Source organism: Bubalus kerabau, chromosome 17 (genome assembly GCF_029407905.1).
Source record: "Bubalus kerabau isolate K-KA32 ecotype Philippines breed swamp buffalo chromosome 17, PCC_UOA_SB_1v2, whole genome shotgun sequence".
Taxonomy (NCBI): domain Eukaryota; kingdom Metazoa; phylum Chordata; class Mammalia; order Artiodactyla; family Bovidae; genus Bubalus; species Bubalus kerabau.
The window spans coordinates 4774843-4797313 of record NC_073640.1 but is presented as its reverse complement, the minus strand read 5'-3'; the positions used below and the strand labels follow the sequence as shown (position 1 = coordinate 4797313).

The following is a 22471-nucleotide window of genomic DNA, read 5'->3' as shown; positions in this document are numbered from 1 at the left end:
GCCTTTTGGTTCTTAATGTTCTGTTTGACTAGCTGGTTCCAGTGTTTTAATCCAGTGTACACGGAGAGCGCTGCTGTATTATAGGGACTGTATTATCCAGTGTGATTGTAAGCAAGGAGCTGGGTTTCACGCTCAGTGGGTCTGTGGTTTGTCTCCTTTCCTGTCAGGTATCAGAAATGGCTGTCTCCGAGCTTCCCGGTAACCCCAACGCTGTCTGGACAGTGCGTCGGCACATTGAAGGTAAGCAGCCCTTTCCCAGACGTCTGAATGAGGGTCCAGGTGCCACTGACAGTAGAAGCTGAAGAGGCTGCATTCATAATACTTGTATGTCATTTCATATACTAGAGACTTTTTTTGACTCAACACCATGTTTTTGAGGCTCCCAATCACAATGCTTTGACATACTACATTTTGTACACATGGGTAAGAGGCATACAGGGTGGCTGTTCACACTCAGTACATACACACTTCAGTATCATAGAGCTGTCTGTCATATGTCGGTTCTTTGACTATATTCATCATTAAGGTACTCTTTCCATATGTGTTAGAGGTATGATGTAAGGAAAAGTTTTTGCTTCTTCTGTGATGTTTTCTCCTGTTGTGTTGAAATCACAGTGAAATTGAAGGTATTCTGGATATTAAGAGGTTTGTTACTGTTCTGTTCAATAGGTGTAGTAGTTGTGTTTAAGGGAAGTGGAGGTTGATTGAAGCAGAATTTTAGGGTGAGTGGAAAAGGAGGGATGGAAGAAAGAGGAAGTCTGAGCTCCTGAATAAAAATGGTCACCTCATCCTAAAACTTTGAAAGTTATGTGAAAATGCATATTAATACAATAGCAGAAAAGTCTTGTGACAACGGAGTTTCAGTCCCTCAGAAATAAAACTCAGTTCTCATTTTCCCTTTGATTCTTTGGGGTTGTAGGTCATTTCTATTCCTAGACCTCATTTTCCTCTTGTTCCCTCAGGAATGTGAAACTGGCCAGAATACAAAGCTTTTTCAAGAAAACAGCTGGAAATTTTCCTGCTTTTTAGATGTTTTGGTTGTATGGAACAAGTTTAAGGGAGCTGGGAAATGTGTAGGAGGGAAACCTCTTTCTATTAATAGAATACACAGTGAATTTTATCTTCATGTGGGCATTGGAATCCTATCTGAGTAGAAAGAAAAAAGTTAATAGGAAATCAGTAGGTTCATTTTAGCTGAGAAGGTATTTATTGGATGATTGGTTTTAAAAGATTTCCCCAGTTTTGGTATTGTCTTCATAAAGTGGTCATAAACTGGTCAGAGTTGATATTTACCTTTGGCTTGGGGGCTGGTTGATATGAAGGCTCTTGAAAATTGCCTAGACTGTTTGAATTAGAAAGAGCCTTTATGATAAAACCTAGTGTGCTCCTTTTTTCGGTCTGTTTTTTGTTTTAACTTATTAAACTTTATTGTAAAATCGATGTAGATTTGCAGGAAAGTTACTCCTCATTTTTTTGAAAAAGGCTGAAAATCACAGTTGTTGACTGTCTCAAGATAGAGCACATAGGTAAGAGAGACTGAAAGCTTTGTCTCTCGAATCTCAGCCCAGTGTTCATTTGACTTGAGTCTGGGTCATTTTGGTTTCCTAGGACAAGTTCAGTATTCTCATCCTGCTGCCTTGTAATTAAGATAGGATTCTATTCTCAGAGCATGTGCCATCTAAAAAATAAGTATACAAAACTATTGTGTGTTCTGATACAGTGAAAGGCATGTGTGTGTTGCCAGGCTGGGTTAGAGGAGAGGGAAGAGGCATGTGTTTGAGAATCAGGAAAGGCTTTGGGGGTGATGTTTGATAAGTTAGTGATAAGTGGTATATTGCATGGAGGAACTTGTAGCTAAAATGTTTTCTCCTCTAAATACCAAAATCTAGGAAATTATTAAATCCTGATAAATTTTACTCTTTAGGAACTATAATTTGGGTTTTCACCCATAAAAGAGGTCAAGTTCTCGGTTCATTCTCTTTCCAGATTTCCTACATTACTATTCCACATGTCCACACATGTGGACATGGCATGTAGTCTTCCAGGCAACTACTAACCTTGGCTGGTACTTGGTGATGCACACTACCAATACCAAGCCTTTTTTTCTCTTCCACAGGTGGCTGGTGAAGGTGCTGATCACCACAGGTGTGTACCTATCGCTAGGGTCTACCGTGGGGTCTTAGAGTTTACCCAGGGAGAGGGAGTTGCACAAAATACTGAGGCTGCCCTCCTAGCATCTCTCAGGGGGTAACTTTGCAGTTTGCTGTCCATGTGCACTGTGGTAGTGCACACCCATCTGCCAGTGTGCTGAACAGTCTGAGGCAGGAGTCACTTTCTCCCACAGAATGTAGAACATAGGATTAATTTGCTTCCCATTAAGCCAAAAGGGCCTATAGCTAGAAAATCTTAACTTCATACTCTCCCTTGATGTTTTTATATGTTCCATGTGTAACTGAAAGACTGGGCCCTGGAGCAAGCCCCCACTTTTTTCTTTTGAGTCTAGTGAGGCCTGTGCTGAGGCAAGACAAATACTGAGTAGTCTGAATATGGAGTGAGAATGAGATGTTGAAGGCCTCGGTCATCTCGGTGGTCACTCAGTCTTCTCTTGGAGTGGGCTTTGTTGAGCCTGAGACACTAGGACAAGAGAAAAAAGGGCACATCCCCTCTTCTGTGGGCTGCTTCCACAGTGCTGAGACAGAAGTCTCACTTAACCTGAGACAGAGATGCAGTCTAATACTGAAATAGATTCTTCAGTGAGAAAGGAACTAATAGTGCTTTATACGAAACTTGAAACCTCTGAAAGAAGGCAACATAGCCTTTATAGTTCATTGGCGTTTGCCTTGACTGAATCTTTATTTTGTTCTCAAGTCCAACTTTTAACCTAAAACCTGCCTAGGACCCAAGAGCTGCTATCTACTTCTGGTTCTCCTGGTCGTAGGATGGAAAGGATAGACGTCTCAGTGTGCTTAATGTTCATAGGGAAGTGGATTTTTGCAGCTTTCAGATAGCAGTCATTGCTCTGCTGCTTGTTGAACTGCCCAGCAAACATAAGACCCAGACCACCGAGCATCTCTTTGTTTTTATACCTGAGCAGTCTGGGGCCTTGAGTCAGAGGGGGGAGGATAAGGACGCAGGCTGCTGCTTTTCGTCACTCCCCTCAGTCTCTGCATGTAGGTTAAAAATGTGTGGTTTCTTTTCTGGAGACCCTCCTCCCTTGACTGAAGGAAGAAGCTGAAATCCTGCCCAGTTTTAGCCCTTTATTGTTTGGCTTTAATTTGCTCTGGCATAGCTTTTGAGATAGAAGGTTTCAGTGTTGAGAACGTGGGAAAGGACACTATTTATATAATGTTAAAATTAAGCAATTCCTGTTAACTTTCACACCAGAGATTTCCAGTTTAAAAATGGAGCTGGAGTAAAGCTTTCAAGTTTGGTGTTGCTTAGAGACTGATGGTGGTTTTATTGTAAGCTGTTAAGACATCCACTTCAGGGATGGCCATGTCTGTGCTCAGTATTTTAAGATGATGAACAGTACAGTTTTACAGAGCAATTTTATAAGGTGTCGCAGGCATGTGAAATAATCTAAAACCAGTTACCTGCTTGTCCAGTGTTACTTCATGTGATTTGGAAATTGAACCATTCCTCTGGATTCCTGGTGTAGCCATTAAGATTATACCCATTGGGAAAGATCTTTGATTCTTGCCTTTCAGCCACTCATTCAGTGCACACGTGTTATTAATTGAAGCAAACATTTTGCAGGACAGTACTCAACCCTTAACAAATTATAAATTATATTTATTTCTATATGTTTATATTTTAAAATGCTGATTGCCATCTACTAGATTGATTTTCAGTTCAGTTCAGTTCACTCACTCAGTCGTGTCTGACTCTTTGCGACCCCATGAATTTGCAGCACGCCAGGCCTCCCTGTCCATCACCAACTCCCAGAGATCACTCAAACTCATGTCCGTTGAGTCGGTGATGCCATCCAGCCATCTCATCCTCTGTCGTCCCCTGCTCCTCCTGCCCCTAATCCCTCCCAGCATCAGGGTCTTTTCAAATGAGTCAGCTCTTCGCACCAGGTGGCCAAAGTATTGGAGTTTCAGCTTCAGCATCAGTCCTTCCAATGAATACCCAGGACTGATCTCCTTTAGGATGGACTGGTTGGATCTCCTTGCAGTCCAAGGGACTCTCAAGAGTCTTCTCCAACACCACGGTTCAAAAACATCAATTCTGGAACCGTGAACTTCCAGATGTTCAAGCTGTTTTTAGAAAAGGCAGAGGAACCAGAGATCAAATTGCCAACATCTGCTGGATCATCGAAAAAGCAAGAGAGTTCCAGAAAAACATCTATTTCTGCTTTATTGACTATGCCAAAGCCTTTGACCGTGTGGATCACAATAAACTGTGGAAAATTCTGAAAGAGATGGAAATACCAGACCACCTGACCTGCCTCCTGAGAAACCTATATGCAGGTCAGGAAGCAACAGTTAGAACTGGACATGGAACAACAGACTGGTTCCAAATAGGAAAAGGAGTATGTCAAGGCCGTATATTGTCACCCTGCTTATTTAACTTATATGCATAGTAGAGATTGATTTTACATCCTGCTAATTCAGAATGCTACTATAGGTCACACCAGTAATACTAGGTTGGTCAAAAGTTTGTTCAGATTTTTCTGTAAGATATTACTGAAAAACCTGAATGAATTTTTTTGGCCAATTCATTTGCAATTCATATGCAATTCATTTGCATATGGCCTCTTTTGTAAAGAACACTATTCTGCTGAACTTACTGAGTAATCTTAGTTAAGCAGAACCACCTTTGGAGCAATCAGAATCCAAACTGTGTCCTTGATGTGAGTGGGATGGACCAGGCATATGGTGTTGGGCTCTGACAAGGGCTCCAGCAAGTTTTCACTGCTGCTGAGAGTGAGTTAGCCACCCCAGTCTACTACCTTGCCTACTTGGCATTCTGTCCCTCACTTGCCTGTTTTCTGTGTGAAGGGGGCAGGAAGAGGGAAATTGAACAGAAAATTGAAGAGAAAATGTAGGAAAATCTCAATTCATCTTTCAAAAAAATGAACGTACATTTATTCAGCATTTATCAAGCTTTATGCCAAACACTGTTCTAGATATGGGAGACACACACGGAAATTGTTTTATGTTGTAGGGTGGAATGTGTAGGAAATAGCTTTTAACTGTGGGATGTACATGAGAAACTTTTGGGGTTGCTTATATGCCTCTGACCTCTTTTCAAAACTGATTGGTGTTTATTTATCCAAATACATTTTATTAAATGGAAAGCAGATTCTAATTGGTTGCTTGTGAACACTGAACCATTAGGATTTTAAATATGAAAAGCTAGAGAGGTCAAGGGCTGATGATATAAGCTACCTCCCCCCACCACCACCCCTCTTCCTGGTTATCCAGTGTTCTTACATCATTCCTATTGGGGCATCTTAGGATTCTCAGTTTATAACTCCGTATCCGAGAATGATTCAGTCTCATGGAGGCTAAAATAGTCACTGTTTTATTCGTTAGGTCTTATGTTCCTGTGTAAGATTCTTTCAGAAAAAAAGGGAGACCTTTTTTGGTTATAGGAAGTATTTAATGGATTGTGACTGGCATCTGAAAGAAGCTCTACCTTCAATACATATTGAATTGAATACAAAGAAATTGTGAATGCAAAAATATTGTAGTATTCAAAATTTCCTCTTACTTGGTCCTTTTGCATTTTTCTAGCAAAGTTCTCAGGAAAATATTAGTTTGCAAGGTATTAGATGTGGGCATGTGTACCCTATTAACTGTTCAGCCATTTAAGGAAGCAAAGTATATCTGTAGGCCGTTATGACCATTAATTATCTTTCGGATCACCCTACGCTGTTTGCCACATGAGTGTGATGACTCCACATGGAAGAAATGCCTTGGAAGGCTTCTGAAGAGAGCGCTTAGTGTGTCTCATCTGGCTTTGTAGCTAATGAATTCTTAGCTAACCAACTTCTTTCTTCTTTCTGCTTTTCAGATGAGTTTGATGCCTACATCATTGTGTCCTTCGTGAATGCCACACTGGTGTTGTCCATCGGAGAGACTGTAGAAGAAGTGACAGACTCGGGGTTTCTGGGCACCACCCCTACCTTGTCCTGCTCCTTGCTAGGAGATGATGCCTTGGTGCAGGTGAGGATTCTCAGAGAGCCACTTACCTGCTTCCCGTACTTTGTCCTTTCTCTGAGTTCATTGTGGTGTTGGTTGCTGGCTTCACATTAATGAGCTTTGAACTTCTTTGAAATTAATGCTGCGAAACATGAACTTTTTTGAAGTTAACTTTGCCTGGGACTCCTAAACTCACATTGACTCAACTGGTGCTTCAAATGCAGTCCCTTTAGAGCTGACAGATCCGATGGTGTGAGGGTCATGCTTGTGATCACTGATCACTAAATGGCTAAAGTTGGGGTTTTTTCTTTTACTGCCTCTAGGTGTACCCTGATGGGATTCGGCACATCCGAGCAGACAAGCGAGTCAATGAGTGGAAGACTCCTGGGAAGAAAACAATTGTGAAATGTGCGGTCAACCAGCGACAAGTGGTGATCGCCCTAACAGGAGGAGAGCTGGTCTATTTTGAAATGGATCCCGTATGTTATTTTACCGTTCACTGTGGGACTTAGTGTAGGGTTCAGAGGTGAAGATGGGAGCTGCAGTCCAGGTGTCTAGATTACATATTCACAAGAAAGAGAAATGAGGAGGGAAAGGCCTTTACTGGGAGTTGGAGGGGATACATCTTCATGTCTTTAATTCTTAAAGTGGAGTTATGAAATGCCGTCTCAGCAATGAAATGCTTTTTCTGACCTTCACACTATTTTCTACCAGATATTTGCTGTGTGTTTAATTTCTGTAATCTGATTCAGTTTCAGAAATTTTTGTTTTACTTTTATATATGGAAGGATAGGTATATTTAATTATACTCTCAAGAAATCTCTGGATGTGACCAACTTGTATAATGTAACTGTACCTATGATTGAAATGTTTTGTCTCTAACTGCCACATTTGAATTCTGTTTCACCCATGAGTCTTTTTATGAACAGATAAACAGTGATATATTTTCATTTCCTGAAGCTAGGTTGGCTTAAGAAATTTGTGGTGCATCATACTCGTCAAAGGTCTCTTGATTATCTTGTCAGTAATTTTGCTTGCCATTAGCCTGTAGAGTTCAGTCTTGGAACCTCAAGTAGAGAAATTTTTGGTCATCGGTTATAGTAAGAAGAGTGAGAGGAAGCAAAAAAGAACTTATTTAGCAAGCCCCCTTTCTTCTTCGGGCTCAAGAGTTGGGGGTGGGTGGCGTGGTCTGTGATCTCTCTCTGTCTTCAATCCTGTAGTCAGGACAGCTGAACGAGTACACGGAGCGGAAGGAGATGTCAGCAGATGTGGTGTGCATGAGTCTGGCCAATGTGCCCCCTGGAGAGCAGCGGTCTCGCTTTCTGGCTGTGGGGCTGGTGGACAACACTGTCAGGATCATCTCCTTGGACCCCTCAGTGAGTGTCACCCTCAATTTGAAGGATCTTGCAGTTGGAACCTGAGCGCCTGGCCCATTCTTGATGCCCCTGTCTGAGAGCAGCTGGGCTGGGCCCTGAAGCGGCACGTCTGCCGCTTCTGAGCACTGTAGCAGCACACCGCAGGGGTCTTCTGCTTTAAAATGACTCGTCCAAGACTGCTGAGTGTTTCTTTGGCTTAAGTCCTGATTCTCTTTTTTAGTTTAAACAAACAAAAACAAAATCCAAGACTATGTTTACAGAAAAGAGCCTTAGATGACTTTAAAGAGGTACCCTTTGCTTATTTAGTTTTACCATTATCCACTTCTACAAAAAAGAGAAAGCCCAAGCCTCTCCAGAGCTTGTTTTAAGGTTTAGTTCTCTAGTGATCCCATACCTGTTGAGAACTCATTCTTCAGGTTTTCTGTGTCCACAAAAAAGAGCTTTTCTTCACTTCTAAGAATTAGATTTTTCTGGGTAGGTTTTTTTCCAAAGTTGGTCACTTGCCGTATTTTATTTTCTCCTTCCTCTTTAGGACTGTTTGCAGCCTTTGAGCATGCAGGCTCTCCCGGCCCAGCCTGAGTCCTTGTGTATTGTGGAAATGGGTGGGACTGAGAAGCAGGATGAGCTGGGGGAGAGAGGCTCTATTGGCTTCCTGTACCTGAATATTGGACTCCAGGTAAGAGATCCAGAAACTCACTCCTGGGGTCAGAGCGTCTTTTCTTCATGATGCTTTGTTTAATGCAGGTGTTTTCTGTGCCTGTGTTTTAGTTACCCACCTTATGAAAAAGGATCAGTTTTGCTCTCTGTTCCACTTGTTTTAGCTCTAATTTAGAAGAAATCAAGCCTGGAAAAAAGTATTTTATAGAGTCTGGTAAAATTGCTTAGCAGTGACTGTTTTGGGGCAGAACTATATTGCCTCTGGTTTTCACAGTTTGCAGTTTGTGAGACTATAATCCAGTTGTCCCTCAGTGTCCTTGGGGTTGGTTCCAGAATCTCCCTTGGATACCAAAATCAGAGGATACTCAAGTCCCTTATGTAAAATGGCATAATGTGTGTATTTTTTTTTTTTTTTTTTCGTAACCTTTAATTAAATCATCTCTAGATTACTTAATTACCTAATATAAGGTAAATGCTATATAAATAGTTGCTGTACATGTGTGGCCAATTCAGGTTTAGTTTTTGGGAATTTTCTGCTTTTTTTCCCCCTGAAATATTTTTGATCTGTGGTTGGTTGAATTGTGGATTCAGAATCCAAGGATACAGAGGGCCTCACAGTTCATGATGGGCTCCATTAGCAATAAAGGGCTCCTCGATGTTCCCTGTTGTCAAAGCACCTGGGCTCTTCATGGCATGAAAGGCACGAACCCAAGAATCAGAGAGTGTCAGGGGTTTTGACCATATCTTTTTTTTTTTTTTTTTTTTTTTTTTTGCCTAGCCCAGGAGACTGTTTGCTTTTTAATTTTACTTCCTAATTTAGAAATTCTCAAACATGCCCAGGAGTTAGACTAATGAAATGAACCTCCATGTACACATCACCAGTTACCATTTTGCCTTTCCCTTTTCTTCTCGTTTAAGGCAGATCCAATATAGTGTCATCTGTAAGGACTTGAGAATGTAGCTATAACAGAGGAGTGTGTGTGTGTATTTTGAAGCTTTAATATTATGCTTAACAGAATTTAAGTTCCTTAATATCATCTGATACCCTCATTTTCTCCCTTTTTTTTTCTGTTCTGAAAAATGTGTTTACTTTTGGTTCTACTCAGAATCTGCATAAAACTGTCAGTTTTTATCTGCTTAATCTTCTCACATTATTTTATTTCATTATTTATTTGACTGGGTCAGGTCTTAGTTGAAGCATGTGGGATCTTGTTCCCTGACCAGGGATTGAAACTGGGCCCCCTGTGTCGGGAGCACAGTCTCAGCCACTGGACCACCAGAGAAGTCCTCACGTTTCTTTTAATAACTGGCTCAACTTGTTAAAAAGAAACCAGATCATTTTTCTTGGGGACCTTCCTACTTGCCATCCTACTCATGTGCTGGCCTCCCGGAAAATCACAGCGCAATTCTTCCTGGTCCCCAGGGCAGAGTGCGTGTTTCTGATTCTGGATGGTGCATCCAGTTTACTACCACCGCCGTGGGGACTGCATCACGGCCTTCAAACCCGAGTTCTTGGATAAATACTTCACTTTTCCCCCTTTGTTCGCTATTTTTAGAGTAAGAGGTTGGTGCCATAGCAATCTCCAGTGAAGACTGATGAGATGTTTGTTTTTATTTTAATTTTAGATAACATTTGCAGATTTTTATATTTACATCAAACTATCACAGTTCTTTTAGATGCTAAGTTGCCACAATTTAGAAAAGTGGGAATTTTCCTTCTGAAGTTGCCTCCTTTGTCCAATTAACAGGTGCCCACTATCTTTGGGGGCTTCCTCCTGGCATAAGAAAGTGCGCCACACACATCTGGAACATTCTTGCTTCAGATTGGAATAAGGCATTTCTCTCAGGATTCTTAATTTTTATTAAGGGAAGTGGTATTTAGAGACCACAATAGGCATGGGTATGTTAAACTGTACATGTATCTTAACATTGTAAAGGGTCTAACATAAAGGGTAAAAAATTTTAAGGATATACGGTGAAAGGAAACTGCTTTTCACTTAGTAAATGCTCAGTAACTATTTGAGTGAGTGGTTTAGGAAAATGAATGAATGGTTGGCTGATGACTATATATTTAAACCACCTAGTCATTTTCTTCCAACTGAGATAGGGTAGCTAAAGAAGCTTCCATTATGGGTAGGCCTTAACCACCTCTCTCATTTTTATTAGAACGGTGTGCTGCTGAGAACTGTCCTGGACCCTGTCACTGGGGACCTGTCTGACACCCGCACTAGGTACCTGGGGTCCCGTCCTGTGAAGCTCTTTCGTGTCCGGATGCAAGGCCAGGAGGCAGTAAGTAACGAAAGGGGCAGAGAGTGTTTCTGGATGTTAGTGTCATCACCTGAGCCCTGTGGCCTGAATCTTGCTGTCAGTAATTCACCAGTGTTGTAGTTAGTTGGACATTAGCTTTATCTTGATTGGGTTCCTTCATGCAGGAAATCTTGAGTCCTTTAACCTAGAGCTTCTTAACTGAGGTTCCATGGCACTGCCATGATTAGGTTGTAGGTGAGTTAGAATATTGATCCCTTCAGCCCTGAGGCTGAGCAAATGGAGTGAACTGAGAGTTAGCTGGAAACCTCCCATGTAGGATACCACTACCTAGGAGTAAACTGGTATAGGTATTGTGACTTACTGTGTAATGTGAAAGAGGCCAGCAAACATTGTGTTCTTTGTAGTTAAGAACATCAGTGTTGCTGAGGGACCTGCTGGTTCTTGTTACTGCAGTTGAATCCTTGCAGCTCTCCAGCTTTGTGTTAGTATTCTCACTTCACACGCGTGGAGCCCGGGGCTCGGAGATTGAATGATTGCTGTGTCATCTGGCTAGTAGCCAGCACTTGTAGCAAATACTAAGCTGTACTAACTCTTCTCTAGACCTCTTTTTCTTAAGGTAGCCTTTTAGGTTTCTAAAATTCCTTGGGATATTTCACACGCTGAAATCTGGGGACAGGGTAATTGTGTTAGTATACCGTGTTTGTTTGGGCTTTCCCCCAGCTCATTGGAGATGTTTTTCTTTCCTCAGGTGCTGGCCATGTCAAGCCGCTCATGGTTGAGCTATTCTTACCAGTCTCGTTTCCATCTCACGCCCCTGTCTTATGAGACCCTGGAGTTTGCCTCTGGCTTCGCCTCTGAACAGTGCCCTGAAGGCATTGTGGCCATCTCCACCAACACCCTGAGGTGAGAGAGTCCCTCCGCTGAAGCCCTGTTAGAGGCTGGCGGAGAGCCAACTCTGTCCTGGAGCTGGCGTGTGGTAATTGAGACCTTCATGGGCTCAGGATTTGAGTACCTGGTAGCCACGTTTCAGTGTGTGGGAGTTTCAGCTTCTGTTAAGACTGGGACCATGTTTTCATATTTGGCAATGTAGTTCAGTCTCTGAGATGTAAGATCCTTGTTTTCCAGGCCCATGCTGTTGAATCAGTGTTATAGCAGGCGTTGTTGAATCACTGATTGTCTTTTCTCACTGTGTCTTGCATTTGCAGTGTTATATCTTATATATTAAGCTCAAAATTAATTTAGACCTTTTGCTGGTTGACAGATTATTTATACTGATCACATTGGAGTGAGCACTGTCTATATTGCAAAATGGAAGATAACCTAGTCAGTTTTGACTTGGTCAAATTTTGGTGGTTGGTTTTGTTTTCTTTTTTAAACCTTTAATGTGGTTTACCAGTGTCATTCACATGTTCTAGTTACAACTATTGGTGTTTACAATGGAACTCTGGCCTCTTGGTATATGAATCACTTATTACTTAGTCAGGTGAACTCCCAGATTTGTTTGCAGAAGCTTTCAGGAACTTTATCATCACCGTTCTCTCTGTTTTTAAGCTTCAGCATCTTTGGGTACCTTTTTTTTCAGCAGAATTGTTCTCCCTGCACACTTCCATATGTTCTTCCTAGTTTGTTATCTCTGCACTTGTTCTTGGAATGCTTCTCACACACATTTCTGCCTGTTAAGCCTTAGCTATATCCATGGGTTCCTTAGTTGTTTTATTGACATGTGCGATCTCCTGGGTTCCTATCAGTTTTGACAGTGCCACAGATTTTCACACTTTTCTTTTTAAAGCAGCAGAGCATTTCCCCCCAGAACAAAATCAGGGAAGGCTGCTGTGTGCTGTGTGTCTTGTATGTGAAACATGTAAGCAGAATTCTCGGGAACACAGTTTAAACACCACTGGTTGTCGTACTTACTGTCAGAACCACTCACTTCCACTGTTGACTATTATGAGTAATGCTGCTGTGAACACTCCTATACAAGGGTCTATTTGTGTGTGTGTTTTCTTTTTTCTTGGGTGTATACCTGCAAGAATGGAATTGCTAGTAACTGTTTTAACTTTTTGAGGAACTGCTACGCTGCTTTCCCAAGTGGCTACACCATTTTATATTTTCATCAGTGAGGTATATTGGGTTATTATTATATATATTGGTCTTTTTATTATGGAATTATAAGAGTTCTTTTATATTCTGTATACAGTTGTCTTATGAGATAACATGATTTGCAGATATTTTCTTTTTTTTCTTGCAGAATGACAGTCTTTACTGTTTAGCAGTTGATTTTTTTTTTTTTTTTAACCCACACACGTTGGTAAGTTGTTCAGTTTAGTCGCTCAGTCGTATCCAACTCTTTGCAACCCCATGAACCACAGCACGTCAGGCCTCCCTGTCCATCACCAACTCCCAAAGGTTACCCAGACTCATATCCATTGAGTCGGTGATGCCATCCAACCATCTTATCCTCTGTCATCCCCTTCTCCTCCTGCCTTCAATCTTTCCCAACATCAGAGTCTTTTCAAATGAGTCAGCTCTTTGCATCAGGTGGCCAAAGTATTGAAGTTTCAGCTTCAGCATCAGTCCTTCCAATGAACACCCAGGACTGATCTCCTTTAGGATGGACTGGATGGATCTCCTTGCAGTCCAAGGGACTCTCAAGAGTCTTCTCCAACACCACAATTCAAAAGCATCAGTTTTTTGGTGCTCAGCTTTCTTTATAGTCCAATTCTCACATCCATACATGACCACTGGAAAAACCATAGCCTTGACTAGATGGACCTTTGTTGGCAAAGTAATGTCTCTGCTTTTTAATATGCTGACTGAGCGACTTCACTTTCACTGTTCACTTTCATGCATTGGAGAAGGAAATGGCAACCCACTCCAGTGCTCTTGCCTGGAGAATCCCAGGGACGGGGGAGCCTGGTGGGGTGCCGTCTATGGGGTCGCACAGAGTTGGACACGACTGAAGCGACTTAGCAGCAGCAGCAGGTTGGTCATAATTTTCCTTCCAAGGAGTGAGCATCTTTTAATTTCATGGCTGCAGTCACCATCTGCAGTGATTTTGGAGCCCCCAAAAATAAAGTCAGCCACTGTTTCCACTGTTTCCCCATCTATTTGCCATGAAGTGATGGGACTGGATGCCATGATCTTCGTTTTCTGAATGTTGAGCTTTAAGCCAACTTTTTCACTCTCTACTTTCACTTTCATCAAGAGGCTTTTTAGTTCCTCTTAATTTTCTGCCATAAGGGTGGTGTCATCTGCATATCTGAGGTTATTGAGATTTCTCCATGCAATCTTGATTCCAGCTTGTGCTTCTTCCAGCCCAGAGTTTCTCACAATGTACTCTGCATATAAGTCAAATAAGCAGGGTGACAATATACAGCCTTGACATACTCCTTTTCCTATTTGGAACCAGTCTGTTCCCATGTCCAGTTCTAACTGTTGCTTCCTGACCTGCATACAGATTTCTCAAGAAGCAGGTCAGGTGGTCTGGTATTCCCATCTATTGAAGAATTTCCCACCGTTTATTGTGATCCACACAGTCAAAGGCTTTGGCATAGTCAATAAAGCAAAAATAGATGTTTTTCTGGAATTCTATTGCTTTTTCCATGATCCAACGGATGTTGGCAATTTGATCTCTGGTTCCTCTGCCTTTTCTAAAACCAGCTTGAACATCTGGAAATTCACAGTTCACGTATTGCTGAAGCCTGGCTTGGAGAATTTTGAGCATTACTTTACTAGCGTGTGAGATGAGTGCAATTGTGCGGTAGCTTGAGCATTCTTTGGCATTGCCTTTCTTTGGGATTGGGATGAAAACTGACCTTTTCCAGTCGTGTGGCCACTGCTGAGTTTTCCAAATTTGCTGACGTAGTGAGTGTAGCACTTTCACAGCATCATCTTTGAGGATTTGAAATAGCTCAACTGGAATTCCATCACCTCCACTAGCTTTGTTTGTAGTGATGCTTCCTAAGGCCCACTTGACTTCACATTCCAGGATGTCTGACTCTAGGTGAGTGATCACACCATCGTGATTATCTGGGTCATGAAGATGTTTTTTCTATAGTTCTTCTGTGTATTCTTGCCACCTCTTCTTAATATCTTCTGCTTCTGTTAGGTCCATACCATTTCTGTCCTTTATCGAGCCCATCTTTGCATGAAATGTTCCCTTGGTATCTCTAATTTTCTTGAAGAGATCTCTAGTCTTTCCCATTCTATTGTTTTCCTCTATTTCTTTGCACTGATCACTGAGGAAGGCTTTCTTATCTCTCCTTGCTATTCTTTGGAACTCTGCATTCAAATGGGTATATCTTTCCTTTTCTCCTTTGCTTTTCACTTCTCTTCTTTTCACAGCTATTTGTAAGGCCTCCTCAGACAGCCATTTTGCTTTTTTGCATTTCTTTTTCTTGGGGATGGTCTTGATCCCTGCCTCCTGTACAATGTCATGAACCTCCGTCCATAGTTCTTCAGGCACTCTGTCTATCAGATCTAGTCCCTTAAATCTATTTCTCACTTCCACTGTATAATCATAAGGGATTTTATTTAGGTCATAGCTGAATGGTCTAGTGGTTTCCCCCACTGTCTTCAATTTAAGTCTGAATTTGGTAAAGTATTTGATTTATGTCTTCAAAGAAATGAACCTTGCTCATTACCCTCTCATAGTATTTTGGGTATTTATGGGAGTGGAATGTTGTTTAGTTGCTAAGTCGTGTCCAACTCTTTTGTGACCCCATGGACTATAGCCTGCCAGACTCCTCTGTCCATGGGATTTCCCAGGCAAGAATACTAGAGTGGGTTGTCATTTTCTTCTCCAGGGAATCTTCCTGACCACAGGGTTCAAACCCATGTCTCTTGCATTGGTAGGTAGGTTCTTTACCACTGACCCACCAGATAAGCTCTGGAATGTGTTAATTGTAGTCTTTTAGAAAATGTTCTGGTTTTTATAATGTACTCTTTTAAAATGATTCTTAATTAGTTGTTTTTTCTTTCTGCACTTTGAAGTGTCTGTATGTTTAAGAGCATCTGGGTTCTGCTTGTTTTGCACATAATTTGACTTATAAACATTTCTTTCCACTTGACAAAGGTTGTAGATCTCATAGTTGCCATGTCTTTCTGCATTGTGTAGGTTTCCTAAAGCCAAGGTGATTTTCGTTCAGGATGACATTCACTTTATTCTATGGAACACTGTCACACAAATACCACATACATATGTTTGGGTAACTGCAGTGCAAGAAGAGATTTTAATTTTTTACTATCGCTTTATCATTGGAGGCATAAAACAAATCTTTGAGGGTTCTAATGGAAATTTTACTGGGGGTAACTGGAATCACTGTGAGCAGTGATGGCTGTTGCTGAAGTAAAGGCCCTTCTCAGATCTCCTGGCTCTTGTGCATAATCTTCTAGATGAGAAAGGTATTGTTTCATGTTCCCCAGTGCTGATATTAGAGCTGTGACTGCTTACTGACCCTTTCAACACCAGTTTCTCGGCCGTGAGTGGGTGACCTATTAACTCCTTGCCTTTTGCCATAGGATTTTGGCGTTGGAGAAGCTGGGTGCTGTCTTCAATCAAGTAGCCTTTCCACTGCAGTACACACCCAGGAAATTCGTCATCCACCCTGAAAGTAACAACCTTATCATCATCGAGACTGACCACAATGCCTACACTGAGGCCACTAAAGCTCAGAGGAAGCAGCAGATGGCAGAGGTAATGCAGTTGATCTTCAGGGTTCAGTAAAAAGGCAGTCTTGTGAAATCGTGTTTAAGCCTCTGTGTAATTGATGTCTAATGCCTTTGTTGTATTTAAAGATCCAGAGTCTTTTCAGGCCCTTCAAACAGAGCCCTTTGCCACAGTTCTTTGTGTTTTAGGGGCTTTTTTATGACTTAGGACAAAAATGTTAACCTGGATTTATTCAGTATTGAGCTACTTCTCTGGAACAGTTCTTCTGTCCTGGAACTTCCAAAATAGCTTGTGTTATATCTTTCCTGGATTTGGGCCCAAAGAAGACAACTTTTGTATTCCTCACACCACCATCTCCTTCCAGAAATAATTTCCCAGCAAAAAACAAATAGTCCCCTCTATGTAAAACTGTATCTGGTCCAGAAGAGAGGAAGCAGTCAGTCTTCATGTTTCTCAAGTGTTCGCCACAGCTGATGTCCCCTTGTTTGTACACCTCTCCCTTTGATCTTCATTTTGGGGGATAATGATTTTGGTGGACCGGCTTTGCTGCTTTGTATATTGTGAACACCCCCTGAAGGTGTTCTTGTTTGTCTACGTGTCCACTTCTCACCCAGCACCCACCTCTGAACACACCAACTCTTCCTTGGTTCTTTGGATTTAGGAAATGGTAGAAGCAGCAGGGGAGGATGAGCGAGAGCTGGCCGCAGAGATGGCAGCAGCATTCCTCAATGAAAACCTCCCTGAGTCCATTTTTGGGGCTCCTAAGGCCGGCAATGGGCAGTGGGCCTCTGTGATCCGAGTGATGAATCCTATTCAGGGGAACACATTGGATCTTGTCCAGCTGGAACAGAATGAAGCCGCTTTTAGGTAAGGGGCCCTGACCATGCAGAGTTTTAAAGACTGGAATGGGAATTCTCTGGGCTGTGCCTAATGCCTGACTCCTGATTCTTTCTTTGAAAATGCAGCGTGGCTGTGTGCCGGTTCTCCAACACTGGTGATGACTGGCATGTGCTGGTGGGTGTGGCTAAAGACCTGATACTGAACCCCCGATCTGTCGCTGGGGGCTTTGTCTATACCTACAAGCTCGTGAACAATGGGGAAAAACTGGAGTTTTTGCACAAGGTAGGAACCAGACAGTGGCTTTCCTGGATCTTAAGTCCTACTTCTTGTTGTTTAGTCTCTAAGTTGTGACCAACTCCTGCGACCCCACGGACTGTAGCCTACCAGGCTCCTCTGTCTATGGGTTTTTCCAGGCAAGAATCCTGGAGTAGGTAGTCATTTCCTTTTCCAGGGGATCTTTCCGACCAAAAGATTGAACCCGCGTTTCCACATTGGCAGGCAGACTGTTTACCACTGAGCTACCTGAGAAGCCCATAAGTCCTTTAGACCTAACCAGCTTTGTATCAGTCGTGGATCAGGTCTTTCTGACCCATCTCTTAGTGGCACGTGGAAAATCTCCAGTGAAGCTCCACTGCCTGCTGGTCCCACTGGGGCCTGTGTGCTAACACCCTCTAAGGGGAACAGATGCATAATGAATGAGCCCTGTATTTTCATGTCTTACTAAGTAGGTGGCCATTTGTGACCAAAATCCAGCAGTTGTACAGAATTAAGGTCATGTTATGTGCTTTGTTTTCCATCTGTCTTCTACACTGGCAGCACATGAATGTGATTTCTCTTGGCCTCCCACAAGGGGCATGTTACTGTAGGAAATAACTATTTCACAGAGCCTTCTTTGTGCTAAAGTCACTGTGTCTCCTTTACAGCCAAGATGTGACTTGTCTCTAGCACTGCTTTCCCCTCCCTCCACACGCCCCAGTCACTTCTCTGATACTAAGGCTTCACTTTCAGTTAATGGTGCCACCTCAGTTAGCATCGGCTCTGGGGCAGTGTTCATCAGGTACCGGGACTTCTTCTCACCTGTGGCATTCATTGATCCACTTGCCGAAATGGAGTGTTTCTGATCTGTTTACCCAAACACCTGGTTTCATAGGGACTGTTGGTTATATGTGTGGGTTTATTTTCTCTGATGAGCAGAAGATGATCGCTCATTGTCTGTCTTCCTCACAGATGCCTCTAAAAGTCATTTGGGGATGGGGAAGTGTGGCTGTGTCTGTTGAAAACAGCTGCATCACCTGTGCTTCCTCCCACAGACTCCGGTGGAAGAGGTCCCTGCTGCTATTGCCCCTTTCCAAGGGAGAGTGTTGATTGGTGTGGGAAAACTTCTGCGAGTCTATGACCTCGGAAAGAAGAAGTTACTCCGCAAGTGTGAGAATAAGGTAACTGCGCTGGTGGAGGGTTCAGATCCAGCTTTTGAGGAAGGAGGCCCAGGCGGGGTGGTGGACAGCAGCTGCTGGAACCGTGTCTTTATCCGGACCGTCTTCTGTCTTCCTGGGCTAACGGTTAGGCTCTTGAGAAGGGGAAGCGTAGGTAGGTTTCTTGACTTCTTTACTTCAAGAGCCAGATTTCTGTCCTGCTTGTGTCTGTAAGGAGTTTAACTGACAATTAAGCATATTTTTCCACCACGTTAAAACCAGTTAGCTCTTTCTCCCACCTTCTATGAATTTCTTGCTGACGGCTATTCTTTGGTGCGTGCTGTTCCCTATGTATGTTGCAGTCAGGGTAACCTGGACTTTTCCTATTGATTCTGCACCCCACGGTTATACCTTGCTGTCCTTGTTTTTCCCAGCATATCGCCAACTACATCTCTGGGATCCAGACAATTGGACACAGGGTAATTGTATCTGATGTCCAAGAAAGTTTCATCTGGGTTCGCTACAAGCGTAATGAGAACCAGCTCATCATCTTTGCTGATGATACCTACCCCCGATGGGTGACCACAGCTAGTCTCCTCGACTACGATACTGTGGCTGGGGCAGACAAGTTTGGCAACATTTGTGTGGTAAGTTGATGTTTACTTGGGTTACAGGGATGTATGAAAAAAATGGCCCAATTTGTGGTAATACTGTAATCTCTAACTTGGAAAGTAAAAATGGGTATACAATTCTTTTAGCTTCCTCTGCCCCCATCCTGCTGTTCACCGCCTTCTTCCCCATGCCAGATGACTTAATAATGATAGATTTAGTTTGAGCTGAGGACTGATACTCTCACTCTTTGCCAGAAGTTGGGGTTATCTTTGTATTTAATTTTTTAATTGGAAGAAGATTGCTTTACAGTGTTGTGTGGGTTTCTGCCGTACAAACGAATTGCCATAATTATACATATTGTCTTCTCCCTCTTGAGCTTCTCTCCTCACCCTTGGCTTATCTTTTAAAGCCCAGTCTGGATTTTCTTGAATAGCTCTGGAGTTTCTCCCTCATTGGCCACCAGAACAGGTGCTGGCTCAGGTCTGCCAGATGCGGTGCCCCAAGGTTTGCTTGCAGGGACCTGGGGCAGACGTGCTGCTTGGTGACCAGGGTCAGTACATGCAGAACCCAGCTCTGTGATTTGTGTCTCTTCATTTTAGGTGCGGCTCCCACCCAACACCAATGATGAAGTGGACGAGGATCCCACTGGAAACAAAGCCCTGTGGGACCGGGGCTTGCTCAACGGGGCCTCTCAGAAGGTAGGCTTGCAGAAGCGGCCCCAAGGAGGGGCATCAGCCTGCGCGGTCCGTTCGTCAGGACCTTCACCAAGGACACATCTCTTTAGTGTTTCATCCACAGTGCACACGACTATGTGTGCAGGGTGGCTTTGACACAAGATAAGCAAGTTACTTCCCCATTTTTATGATAGAACAAATTTTTCTGAGACATTTTAGCATTGTAAATTTCTTCGGTGCATAGTGGGTTCCTTGGAAAGGGTGGTTGCACAGGTTCACTCAGGATACTAACCAGCTTTTCTCTGCAGTATGTCCTGGGCTTTCCTCTTTTGTAGCTCTGAACTTTAAAAATAGATCCATTTTACTTTAGAAGGCAAGCCTACAGATTGCAGTTTTTTAAACTTTCCTTGTTTCTTCCTTTTTTGCAAACTTGATATTTAACAAAAATGTTTTTCAGCTATAAATCAGAAAATATCTACCTTCAGCATGTTTGTGAAGGTATTAAATTCTATGCTAAGAACGATCCAAAGTACGTTTAAATTTTAATAATTTATGAAATTATCAAGGTGGTGAAATCTGCCCTTTGGAAGTGCCGTTTGCTCTTGGGAATCTAGAACAGTCTCCTGAGGGCACACATCGTGACTAGTCTGGTTTTGACTCGCAGGCAGAAGTGATAATGAACTATCACGTGGGCGAGACAGTGCTCTCCTTACAGAAGACCACACTGATCCCTGGAGGCTCAGAGTCGCTTGTCTACACCACCTTGTCAGGAGGCATTGGCATCCTTGTCCCATTCACATCCCATGAGGTAACATCTTCCACAGTCCTCTGGCTTTTCATTCCTCGGGTTGTTCCTTAGTGTTAAATTGGCCTAAGAGGGCAGTCCAGTTTGTGTCCATATGCAACTAGGAGTGTTGTGGAATTTTTGTAAGGTAACAGGAGTATCTGGGAGAAAGGAATCTTGACTTTTTTCCCTTGGGGAAAGCCATAATTTATACCATGCCAGGGTTTGGTTAGTTTTCTGATATGACTATAGGGTAGTCAGGGCTTGAAGCCCCAGAGCCACACCAGATGGGGTGGTGTGGACTGGGTACTTAATGCTTCCTAGGGTCAACTCTGGGATTGGCTAAATTTGGTGTATGTGGTTGTAGCCAAGGAAGATGGGATTAGGAATCTGACTTCACAAACCACTCTGCATATGGTGTTTTCTCTTATATTCTGCAAATACAAAGGGGTTTTCATCTGTGGTCATGAGGAACAGTTATTTCACATCTGCTTGGGTGATAAAAATCAATGGCCTGTTTGTTCACTGTGCTTTTGGAAACCGTAGACTAGTAGTTGAAATCTTTTTTCTTTAGTGATCGATTCTTTGTTTTTTTCCGCCAGGACCATGACTTCTTCCAGCATGTAGAAATGCACCTCCGGTCCGAGCACCCCCCTCTCTGTGGGCGAGACCACCTCAGCTTTCGTTCCTACTATTTCCCTGTTAAGGTAGGTCTTTCTTGGAAACTCTGGTTGCAAAGGGGGATTCTCAGCCCATTTAACCAGTCTTGTCTTTGGGCCTCCCACCCTTAAAAATCAGCAGAGTCTTTAATGAAGGAGCATTGAGAGGATGGATTTATGGAGGCAGTAATGGGGGAGGAATAGTTAGTGATAGTCAGAGACCTCTTCCCTTAGGACAGAGCATAGCCAGAGAAGAGCTCTCACCCAGTTTTGCTCAGTCAATTTTGAATAGTGTTCCTGGCTCTGTAACTGGAGTTCAGATATCTGAGGGGGAAAAAAACCTTTCCTGGCAGTTGCTGCTTTTGGCATGTGCCATTTTCTTTGGGCATCTCACCTTTTTCTTCCTCTCTTGTCTTTCCTTGTCTTAGAATGTGATTGATGGAGATCTCTGTGAACAGTTCAACTCCATGGAGCCCAACAAACAAAAGAATGTGTCTGAAGAACTGGACCGAACCCCACCTGAGGTGTCCAAGAAGCTTGAGGACATACGGACTCGCTATGCCTTCTGAGCTCTTTTCCTGTGGGGTTTATCAGAGACTTTATTTCCCTCACCACGTGACTGTGAATCTCTGTGACAGAAGGGTGGTGATAATTAATACTTTGTAATGTTAAAGCTCTTAGCTCTTCCCATCCACTCTTTTCCTGGAGTGACAGGTTTCCGCTAAAATTGGCACTGAGATTTGCTACACTTCTCCTTGCCTGGTACATAATCCACTGCCCCCAGGTTCTGGTGTGGAATACAGTGTCCCTTTTCCCAAAGCTTTCTTGCATTGATATTTTTGGCTATCCTGCCTACTTTTGTACACACCTTTAATTTTTAACTGGTTTACCTGTAAATACAGTTTTGTATGATGTTGTCTTTGTGGGGCTTAACTGAGGTGGGGACCAGGTTGGTTATAGTACAGCTCCGGAGTTCTGCCACTTTGGAACCTAACCAGGAATACAAACCTAGCTTTTGAGGTGGCTGGCGTCCGTGTGTCTGTTCTGGGGTGAGAATTTAGGTGGAAGATGGAGCCTGAGTTGGAAAACAGTATCCTGCTTCCGACCAACTTGGACTTCTGCTGCCCTGTGGCCTCGCACTCCCTGCTCTGTGCCGGCGTTTGGACTTCTCTAGTCTTCGCTGCGATGCAGATGAAGCATGGAATCAATGATAATCATGTTGTCGTCCATACCTCTTCCCATTGGATAGTTAGGAAGGGGTCTGGTGTCTTCTTCCATTTTGCCTCCCTTCTACTTTGAGGCCATAGAGTGAAGGAGTTGGTCTGAATTCCAGCTGCCTCATCTCTTAGAAGATGCTCCTTTTACTTCCACA

General features: G+C 42.9%; 1 protein-coding gene across 1 annotated transcript in view; it reads left to right on the top strand.

The window, feature by feature from the left end:
- SF3B3 (splicing factor 3b subunit 3) overlaps nucleotides 1-22122 on the top strand; it is a 38929-nt gene extending 16807 nt beyond the window's left edge. The window contains exons 11-26 of the mRNA XM_055553530.1: nucleotides 168-240; nucleotides 6022-6173; nucleotides 6473-6628; nucleotides 7370-7525; nucleotides 8058-8201; nucleotides 10349-10471; nucleotides 11199-11353; nucleotides 15971-16145; nucleotides 16780-16985; nucleotides 17084-17240; nucleotides 18269-18394; nucleotides 18805-19017; nucleotides 19582-19680; nucleotides 20321-20464; nucleotides 21043-21147; nucleotides 21528-22122. Of these exons, the coding sequence (XP_055409505.1) occupies nucleotides 168-240; nucleotides 6022-6173; nucleotides 6473-6628; nucleotides 7370-7525; nucleotides 8058-8201; nucleotides 10349-10471; nucleotides 11199-11353; nucleotides 15971-16145; nucleotides 16780-16985; nucleotides 17084-17240; nucleotides 18269-18394; nucleotides 18805-19017; nucleotides 19582-19680; nucleotides 20321-20464; nucleotides 21043-21147; nucleotides 21528-21668 (2325 nt within the window). The 3' untranslated portion in view covers nucleotides 21669-22122. The remainder of the gene's footprint in view (nucleotides 1-167; nucleotides 241-6021; nucleotides 6174-6472; nucleotides 6629-7369; nucleotides 7526-8057; nucleotides 8202-10348; nucleotides 10472-11198; nucleotides 11354-15970; nucleotides 16146-16779; nucleotides 16986-17083; nucleotides 17241-18268; nucleotides 18395-18804; nucleotides 19018-19581; nucleotides 19681-20320; nucleotides 20465-21042; nucleotides 21148-21527) is intronic.
- Nucleotides 22123-22471: the final 349 nt, after the last annotated feature.